The 10,263-nt window shown below is 40.9% G+C and overlaps 1 protein-coding gene across 2 annotated transcripts; it reads left to right on the top strand.

Annotated features, from left to right (window-relative positions):
- Window positions 1–789: 789 nt before the first annotated feature.
- On the top strand, window positions 790–8,654 carry LOC140204157 (probable G-protein coupled receptor 34). 2 transcript variants are annotated; one of them, XM_072270588.1, is made up of 3 exons: window positions 790–923; window positions 1,482–1,597; window positions 6,550–8,654. In XM_072270588.1, exon 3 carries the CDS (start codon window positions 6,559–6,561, stop codon window positions 7,594–7,596), a length of 1,038 nt encoding a protein of 345 aa, XP_072126689.1. In that variant the 5' UTR covers window positions 790–923; window positions 1,482–1,597; window positions 6,550–6,558; the 3' UTR covers window positions 7,597–8,654. The 2 variants fall into 2 exon arrangements, with proteins under 2 accessions (XP_072126689.1, XP_072126690.1); XM_072270589.1 differs by having other exon boundaries at window positions 1,482–1,605.
- Window positions 8,655–10,263: the final 1,609 nt, after the last annotated feature.

The raw sequence follows: 10,263 nt of genomic DNA, 5'->3' as shown, positions 1-10,263 counted from the left end.
ACAGGGCTGGAAAATTGCATTGCCGCTCCACTCTTTAAGAAGGGAGTGAAGCAAAAGCCAGGAATAAATAGAAAAATAGAAGGGCGTCCCTTTAACTGAGGGGGAATTTGTTTTTCCAGGTGGTGTTGAATCAGTGGAACTCATTGCCACAGATGGCTGTGGTAGCCAAGTCTTTGAGCGTAATTAAAGTGGAGGTTCCTGATGAGTAAGGACGTCAAAGGTTATGGGGGTGGGGGAGAAGGCAGAAGAAGAGGATTGAGGGAGATAATAAATCAGCCATGATCGAGTGACAGAGCAGACTCAATGGCCAAAATGTCCTGATTCTGCTTTATGATCTTAAAAGAAATACAGTGAAGACGCTTTATTTTTGACATGCTAAATGTTTCTAGCATTTTCCATTTTTATTTCTGGGCCAACATATTCTCCAGATACAGCAATATAATATGTGTGACCCTGAATTGGCCTGGCAAGCTAATTCATTAAAGGGCCAAATAGGAGGCTGCAATAAATACTACCTTTGCCCCCAAGCTGAAATATGAACAAATCAGGCAAAGAAGAATAATCTGAAGTGTGCTGTTCTATTAACATTTTCTGTAAGTATAAAGTATTTTTGCTTGTTTGTACAAGCGGCAAAGACCTGCTCTGACTCCTGAATCTGCTTCTACTCAGTACACTCTAAACATTTTCCTTCTTGTTTTCTTTTTGAAGAAACGTGTTAAGGAAGTAGGCGTATACCTGAAACCACTGCGAAAAGAAGCGTGTCATAGAAATTACATCAGGAGGCACTAACCCATGAGCTAAACTACAAAGCAAAGCCTACGTAGTCCCTCAATGGAATTTCCACTGACAGAGGAATTAAAAGGGGGATCGCAGTGAACCCGTGCACTTTCAGTGAGAGAGCAGAACAGAGCCACACAGAGCAGGTAAGAGCCTATGAAATTATAACTCAATTCATCATTCACAAGCTAGTCATTTCTTAACTCCTTGAAAATTATTGTCGAGTGGCTTCCCAGCTGAGAACTTTGACTTTCACACAGCAGCCGACAAACACTACCTTCCCCTGGAATTTGTCATGTTAAACTTCTATGGTGGAACCTGTAGGAATTTAGGGGAGATTGAAGAATTTGTTTGTCCCACATCATGGTTACTAGGGGCCATTTGTTGCACTTTGAAAGTCTAATATAAGCCTCAAAGTTTGTGTAAACTAATGTGTTGCAAATGTATTTGGGATAGTGGTGTGAGGCGGAAGGTAGAGGCAGAAAACTTGCAGTTGATAGAGGCAGAGACCATGTAAGCAAAAATCTACAAAATTATGGTATGCTTTAGCAGTGAGTAATTGTAAGCAGTATGTTTGAATAGACAGCAACATCAGGCAATACGTTGTGGTTACATCAAAAGCCAATCAATGGGGTCATATAAGCAATACAAGTGCATGTTGGAGGTTTAGTTTAACATTAATCTTACCTCTCTCTCTTAACTAGATAATACTAAACTTCTGGAGTATTGTTGGAGCTGCAGTAATCCAGTCTAGCGGAGGATATACAATATCGTCACACCGCTGATGTACAGCTTGACGGTCGTCTAAAAAATTTGAAAGGTCAGTAGGTGAGCCACTCTTCATAAAATACTCAAACATTTTGAAGGAATGGTATTTATGTGGTTGTCCAGATAGGTTTCTGAGTAGTGATTGTCTTCAGGAAATTTATAATGGGGAAATTCTAACAGTAGAAAAGCCATTGAACACCAAGGAAATATAACTGAAAGCTCCGTAATCCACACATGAACGTCACTCATGTCTTGCTACTGTATATTATTTGTTGAAGAGTTATGAGTAGAAATTAATTTTCTGCAGCCATCAGCAAACATTGATCTTAATTCTGAGGGAAGTTAATTGGTAAAGCCGATAAAGATTTCTGATTTAACTCACACTCTGCTCTGGGGAACTCTTGCAGTAATATACTTAGACTGAGGTGAATGAGCTTTGACACACACGGCAGTTTGCCAGTCAGTGCTGTAGTTTACTACAGACAGTGGAGGGTTTTCAACCTGACGTGTACTGAGTTCAATTCAATCAGGTCTCCTTGACCTACACTTGGACGAGAGCTGCCTTGATGTCAGGACAATTACTCCTGGCTCTGAAATTGGGCTCTTTTGTCCAGGTTTGGACCGGTGTAGTAATGAGATCAGGAGCTGAACGATACTGATGGAAGGCTGACTATGCTTAAGTGAGCAGTTTAAAAGAAGAAATATTTGACAAAACTGTGAAACCCCCTTCTATCATTTTGTTTTTTTCTCCCTGCCATTATTTTTCTGAATGGTCCATAACGCTACCTCACTATTCCTCTTTTGTACTATTTATTGATTTACTTTGATTGTAACTTATAGTAATCATTTTATATCTTACACTGTACCGCTGCCATAAAACAACACATTTCACAACACATCAGTGATCCTGATTCTGTTTGTTATGGTTGAGAGTAGTATGATTGGCCAGTCTGGGCTTGTGTCAGCTGGTCATGTCTGGGCAAGAGTTGAATTGAGTTGAATTGACTTTATTTCTTACATCCTTCACATACATGAGGATTAAAAATCTTTATGTTACGTCTCCGTCTAAATGTGCAATGTGCAATTTATAGTCATTTGTAATAAATAGTATGTACACCAGGACAGTCAATATAACATAGAAATAGAGTTGTGTCAGCATGAATTAATCAGTCTGATGGCCTGGTGGAAGAAGCTGTCCCGGAGCCTGTTGGTCCTGAGCTTTAATGCTGCGGTACTGTTTCCCAGATGGTGGCAGCTGGAACAGTTTATGGTTGCAGTGTCTCGGGTCTCCGAGTAGCTCAATATCAATGTTTCAGCTTGGTTCATCAGAAGAGCAAAGCACTGCAGATATTGGAAAGGAGAAGTAAGAAAAAAGAATGCTGGAGGTATAAAGCAGATCCAGCAACATCAAGTGGAAAGAGAAACAGACTGAACACTTCAGGTTGTTGACCTTCCTGTTGATAGATCATTCAACTGAACATAAACCCTGCTTCTCTCTGCATTAATGCTACCTGATTTACTATGTCCAACATTTTCTGTTTAAAGCTATATCAGAAGGATAACTATTTCAGAAGCTCAAATCTTCACCCCCACTGCCAAAATGCTTTAGGAGACAGAACCTTTGTTCTCTCAGTCATTTCCTGACAGCAAGTCGAGTGAACCAAACTGGCTGCTCTCACTCCTGCGAGCAGGTCTCCTTGGAGCGTGAAGTTTTACAGTTCACTAGCTCGTGAGGCTCGAGGCAGAATCCGATATGTCGCACAGGTTAATCATACAGTGCAGAGATCATTCTTTTTCCACTGAGCGAGTACTACATCGTGCACCCCATTTACATACTCCTGATACCATCCTAGTCAGGAGCAGTTAACTTGCGAATCCTTTGCCTTTCCAATCCACTGCTCTCCCCACCCCCTTCCAGCCCCTGCAAGAGGGATCAGATTCTTTTTTGCCATCTAGCTCTGAACGCAATATCCAAAATGTAGTTGTTCTCAATGCAACGTCTAATATTTTGTTGATTTGACACTTCGCAGTCTTTGTTGATTACTGCTCCACGTTAGGTGGATTTGCTTATACAGTATCAGATCATTCAATACTCTAAACTCTCTTTCATTTTCTGCCTTGACTTTTTAACCTGAGTTGGTTCTGTAACAGATTTCGTTTGCAATATTAATATTCTTCATTGCTCCTCTGTGTGGTACAATGCATTAAATGGCTCGCGAGATTACATGTCCAATAGTCTGCTTGTTTGAATTCTACTTCCTTTTCAGCTTTTTATTTTCTGCAAATGTGCACTGAGTTTTTGAATTTGAATCATTAATATCAATAAGAAATCCACTGGAGTCCCATAAGTTAACACTGATGCACTATATATGAATTACCTGCAGCACTCTCATCCCAAGATAATTCCTCTCATAAATATCCATTGTAGTTCAGATCTAATTGAATTATTTAACTTAAATTTAAACTGACCTTTAATTTGAGTCAATAAAATTTCTTGTCAGATGCTGCGCAGGCTTTGAGTAAACCACATGGTTGAATTTATTATTTGAGTTGTCACTTCCTCAAAAAGAAGTTCAAGAAACACAATTTCCCCTTCAGAAAGTTTTATTTTCATTTCCATGAAGAAGGGCAGCAAGTTGATTCAATAATAAATTAGAATTGAATTTCACATAAAGATAATACTGTATAAACACCGGGGTTTATTGGTCACTTCTCCTAGTCTGTTTGTATTTTATCTATTTCTTGTTTGTGGATATTCTTTATGTTCCCCACAACCCAGTAGTTCATATTTTGATGCATCGAAGTAAAGATCTATTGAAGCCATTTCCTGCTGCAATGTTCCTGCATAGGCAGCTGATTGTCAATAAGCTTGCGGGATTGAACAAGTCTTTGAAGCGCTCAGTGACCACCACAAGTCTGTTAACCACAATTATTCAGCTGAGTATTAGGCTGATGAAGAGGCAGGTCTGAGAAATGCAATTAAACTGTGTCACTGTGAGAACCATTGATTTCTTTGTTATTTCTAAATCAAAACTTGGAGAGGTTTGGTAGAACTTGTCAGGGTTCAGGGTGGTAGAAATTGTCACTGTATGGTAGAACTTGTCAGGATGGAAATGAGATTTTACTCTCAGTCTGACCCAGAAAGCTAATTTAGTGGCAACTTATTTGATTCTGGATATATCTTAATTCAACTGGAAGCCTAAAAATATATGTAACTAACCCCCTGAAGCACCTTCAATTACTCCAAAAGACTGAGGTTTGGTAAAAATACTGAAAGGCTTTTATTCGCTGTACAATACGACCTCCACAGTGAGTGTCTGCCCCCGGACTGAGGGGGAGGGGAAAGACGAACACCTTTATACAGGACTCTGTGGGAGGAGCCACAGGGGCAGTCAGCAGAGGGGTGTGTCCAGACAGGTAACCGAGTTACAACATATATACATGGTTTACCACACCCCCAATACTGAAATCATGGGCTCCAGCAAATCCCTGATTCTGCTAGAGGCTTAAGGCTGAAGAAGGGCTGTCCTGGGGTTAGAGGACTTTGCATATGTGTGGATGGGAGGGAGGAATTGGACTTGTTTTGCTGCTGTTGCTTTGTTGTCTGGTACCATATATTCTGCTTTATTGTCTTCTGCATTGTTCTGCAAAGCATTGCTATGTTGGTGCCAGAATGTGCACATCTTTGGGTGTGCTGGCTGTTAACACAAAAGGCGCATTTTGCTGTATGCTCCGATGTACGTGTGATAAGTAAATCTGAAAATGAATCTGAAACATAGGGTTCCCTAGTAGTCTAGATGACTAGCTTTTAACCTTCCACTCATTTGGTTCCTCTTTATAATTAGAACAGATTAGGTTCGGGTTTGATATCACTGGTATATGTTGTTTTGTAGCAGCTATACTTTGCAATGCCCAACATAAAAACATATAAATTACAATGAGAAATATATATATAAATACTAAATTAAATAAGCAGTGCAGCAAGAGAAAAAGAAGTGAGGTAGTGTACATGGGTTCAATGTCCATTCAGAAATCTGATGGCAGTGGGGAAGAAGCTGTTCCTAAAATACTGAGTGTGTGTCTTCAGGTTCCTGTACCTTCTCCTGATGACAGCAATGAGAAGGGGGCATGTTCTGAGTGATGGGGTCCTTAATGACAGATGCTTTTGAGGCATCATCTGCTGAAGACATCCTGGGTGCTAGGGAAACTCGTGCCCAAGATGGAGCTGGCTAAGTTTGCAACTTTCTGCAGCTTTCTCTGATCCTGTGCAGTGGCCCCTCCATACTGGACTGTAATGCAATGAGTCTGAATGCTCTCCACAACACATCTATAGAATTTTTTAAGAGTCTTCGGTGACATACCATGTCTCCTCAAACTCCTAATGAAATATTGCCACTGCCGTGTCTTCTTTGTAATTGCATCAATATGTTGCACCCCGGTTAGATCTTCAGGGATGTTGACACCAAGGAACTTGAAACTGCTCACTCTTTCCATGTCTGATCCCTCGATGAGAACTGGTGTGTGTTCCCTCAACTTCACCTTCCTGAAATCCACAATCAATTCCTTGGTCTTACTGATGTTGAATACAAGGTTGTTGTCTTGACACTACTCAGCCAGTTGATCTACCTTACCCCTCTACGCCTTCTCATCACCACCTGAAATTCTGCCAATTTATGGATGGTGTTTGGGCTGTGCCTAGTCACACAATCATGAGCATAGAGAGGGTAGAGCAGTGGGTATGCATGCATCCTTGATGTGTGGTCGTGTTTGTCTTTTAATATCTGAAGAATAAAGTTAGATTATTGCAATATGAATTAAACATGTTCAATTAATGAGAAACCTATCTAACAGAGGTTGGAAACATAGGAAAGCCTGACTCAGAAGTGTCTCACAACTGGCATGAAGAAATAGGACTGTTTCAAAAGAGCTAATCGTTAGTTTACAGTTTACTTTCACTTATACATTGAATCTAATGTTTTTCCTTGTTTTTTTTCTATGACTTAGATTACAACTATGGCTAATTTGTCATCTTTGGCATCGTTACTTGACAATATTACCCAGCCTTCAATAACTTCTAGTACACCAGAACCTACCTGTATAATTGAAGATGGTCTCCTCTCAATAGTGCTGCCTATTTTCTACTCCATTATTTGTGTGATAGGGCTGGTGAGCAACGTAATGGCCTTGAGGGTGTTTTACTTCAATCAGAAGAAGGCAACATCGATCTCTACTTACATGAAGCACCTGGCCCTGGCTGACCTCCTGTTGTTGCTCTGCCTTCCATTCAGGATCGCCTACCACATCGGAGAATACGCCTGGATGGCCAAGTGCTACTTCTGTAAGATTATTGGGGCATTCTTCTACATCAATATGTATGTCAGCATTGCATTCCTGGTGCTGATCAGCCTGGACCGCTATTTGAAGATCACGAAGCCTCTTCGCACATTCAGAATCCACAGTGTGAAGTGGAGTTCAGGCATATCCATGGCTTTGTGGGCACTCATCTCTCTGTTAATGCTACCCTTTGTTGTGCTGAGCAGCACAAAGTCAAAAGACTCAAAATGCTTCCACTATAAAAGGCAATCTATGCCAGCGGGTTTAATGAACCTGACAGCCGTCATATTCATCTTCATCCTCTCTTTGCTTTTCCTGGTATCTTATGCTAAGATTGCTGTCAAGCTCTACAAGATCTCCCAGGGGAAAAAGAAGGAAGAAATCCGGAAAGTGAGAACTAGAGCAATTTTGAAGACATTTATCGTTCTTGTGATCTACATTGTGTGCTTCATGCCGTACCACATTGTTCGAATCCCGTACGTGCTCTCTCAAATGGATGTAATTTCTAGTTGCATCTCAAAAAATTCCCTGCACATAGCCAATGAACTGGTACTGTGCCTCTCTGCTCTCAACAGTTGTCTTGATCCAATCATCTATTTCTTCCTCTCCAACTCCTTTCGTAGGACTGTACTTAACACCTTTCATGGAAAATTCAACAAAACTTTTCCCAAAACCAATGGCACGATGAACAGTTTCAAATCCATCACAGAAATCTGAAGTTAAGAGGTGCGATCCCTGAGTAAATGGGATAGGAACAGAATGCATGGCCTTCATGGCAGCAAAATTGCAGCAACTATCTTGCTGGACAGTGGTAGTTCTGGAAAGGATTGGCATTATTGCATTCCTATGGGCTGAAACAGCCCTACTAGAGAGAGCACAAGTTCCATTTATGGATGCATCTCATAACAAGCCTGGCAAATACATGAGGGAAATACATGGTCACAATAAGGAAAGTAAGTGCAGGAGGATGAGTTCAGCTACAGTAATGTGAAGCCTGTTGAATACTGGAATTCATGGGGATGAAAATATCAACCATAGACTCCTTTGATGCAACTATACAACTACTTCCTCTGTGGCTTCACTCAAACAGGATATTATAGTCTTTTTGCAAAGAAGATATATGACCTAAATTACATTGAACTTACAGAGAGCACTTCAAATGCTCCCCAGATCATTTCGATGCAGCATTATTACGTAAGGAAAAATAAGCACATTCAAGGCCAGTTGTGCAACATGTTCAGCCTGGCAGTTTCTACCTTCCCAATCTGTGTGGACACAAGAGAGTGTAGACTCTCTGGAGAAGGGCAGATGAACTTTCCAAAATCAAAACATAAGATTTATGGATGAGTATTTCATAGTGAAAGTAATTGTTGTTTTAGTGAGAACCAAACTTCTGAACTAAATATTTTTTAAAAAACCTTTGGTCTTGTTGGTTTACATAGTTGTTCATGGGATTGAGAAGAAGGTTGTAAATTAATTTTCCTGTGCAATAAACCAGTTTAAAGACAAAAAAATGTACTGGACTGTGGGTGAGCTGACTTACTATCTTGACATTTAAAGAACTGCTCTGTTTTGGATGTATAAGTCCCATTTTACGTTTGTAGAAATCATTGTTTTCAATGGGACTGGTAAAATTTGAACCATTGAAATGTTCAAGCTGTAAATAAAGGCAATATGCAAAAGAAAAACCATCTATAATAACCTATAACATGCTCACTGTGTTCATCAACACCTTAACACTTGGTCAAAAAGATGATTTTTGTATACATTAGCTTTACTCCAATAAAATATGTTATGTTACTCATCATTGTTTTTTTGAACTTTAAAAAATATAGTCACAGAGACAATGTAATATTGCTATTGTCTCCTATATTTATCTGAAAGGCTCCACACTGAAATATACACGCAAAGCAAGAGCTCTAAGAAGGTAAACTTGTTGCAGGTAACTAAATGCCAATGCAAGCCATTTAAAATGCTGAGATGGGAGCTCCAAAAGGTTGTGGTGTCATTACACTGAAGACAGCAGAAATGGCTGCAGGTGATATTCAATGTAAGGCTCGTGGAGAGGAAAGTGAGGAAACCCCATTAAAGCTCTGTGAGAGAGGAGAAAGGCTGAGAGTAGAAGTGTGAAAAAGGGGATGAGAGTGGTCAAGGAACATGTTAATCATAGTGGAGGGGCTTCTTTGCTGAGCAGTACACCTGCAAAAGGAAACTGTCAGAAAAGATGTGATTAAGTGAAAACCCTGTTGGAACAGAATGGAATCTCTACAGAAAGACTGGGTGTGTGGGTGCATTTAAGATCGTTGTGGGAGTCAATGAGCTTGGAATAGAGAATGTATCATCATGGATGGAATGGAACAAAAATCTGGATACAGACAATGTGAAGAGAAGGGAGGTGAGGTTTGAAAGTAAAGTAATGCAGTTTCCTTCCGACATGTGTGCATTGACTGGCTAGCTGATAGAAGACAGAGTTTAGTGGATTTATTCCAGCTGGAGGTCTGTAAATGGTGGTGTTCTACAGCGATCAGTATCGGGCCCGCTGGTGCTCGTGATGTATATAAACAACCTGGATGGAAATGTAGATGGGTGGGTTAGTAAGTTTGCAAGATTTGTGGAGTTGTGGATAGTGCAGAAGACCGGCAAAAAATACACTGTGATACAGACAAGTTGCAGGTACGGGCAGTGAAATTGCAGATGGTGTTTAACCCAGATAGATGTGAGGCGTTGCACCTTGGTAGGGCAAGTGCAAAGAGACAGAGAGATCTTGGGGTCTAAGTTCATAGCTCCTTGAAAGTGGCTACGTATTGGTGGCGCAATGACTTCGGCGCCGGACCCGGGAGCAGGGGGTTCCTGGGTTCAAAACTAGTTGGGTCCGCCCCTGAGTACGCTTTCCATCCGTGCCGGATTCAGTGTTGAGACCGCAACTCAACCTCGTAAAATAAAGGGAAACTACTGTGAAAATGTCTGTGTGAGGAGTGGCGAGCCACACAGTCTCTCTCTCGCTCAGCACCTTGTAAAGAGCCATGAAAAATCCATCATCACGGACGCACGCACAGACACGCAGACGCACATGCACAGACGCGCACGCACGCAGATGCACACGCACAGACTTGCATGCACACAGGCACACGCCAAAATAAAAAGGGAGTGGCTACGTAGATCGATAGCAACACACAAAATGCTGGAGGAAGATCTCAGCCCAAAACGTCTGTTGTTTACTTTTTTCCATAGATGCTGCCTGGTCTGCCAAGTTCCTCCAGCACTTTGTGTGTGCTTGCTTTGGATATGCAACACTTGCAGATTTTCTTGTGTATATGCCACAAGTTGAGAGAGTGGTTGAAAAGGCTTATGGAATCCTTGTTTTTATTAGTCAAGGCATTGAGT

Source organism: Mobula birostris, chromosome 10, assembly GCF_030028105.1.
Source record: "Mobula birostris isolate sMobBir1 chromosome 10, sMobBir1.hap1, whole genome shotgun sequence".
Classification (NCBI taxonomy): Eukaryota; Metazoa; Chordata; class Chondrichthyes; order Myliobatiformes; family Myliobatidae; genus Mobula; species Mobula birostris.
This window is presented reverse-complemented; position numbering and strand designations above follow the sequence as displayed.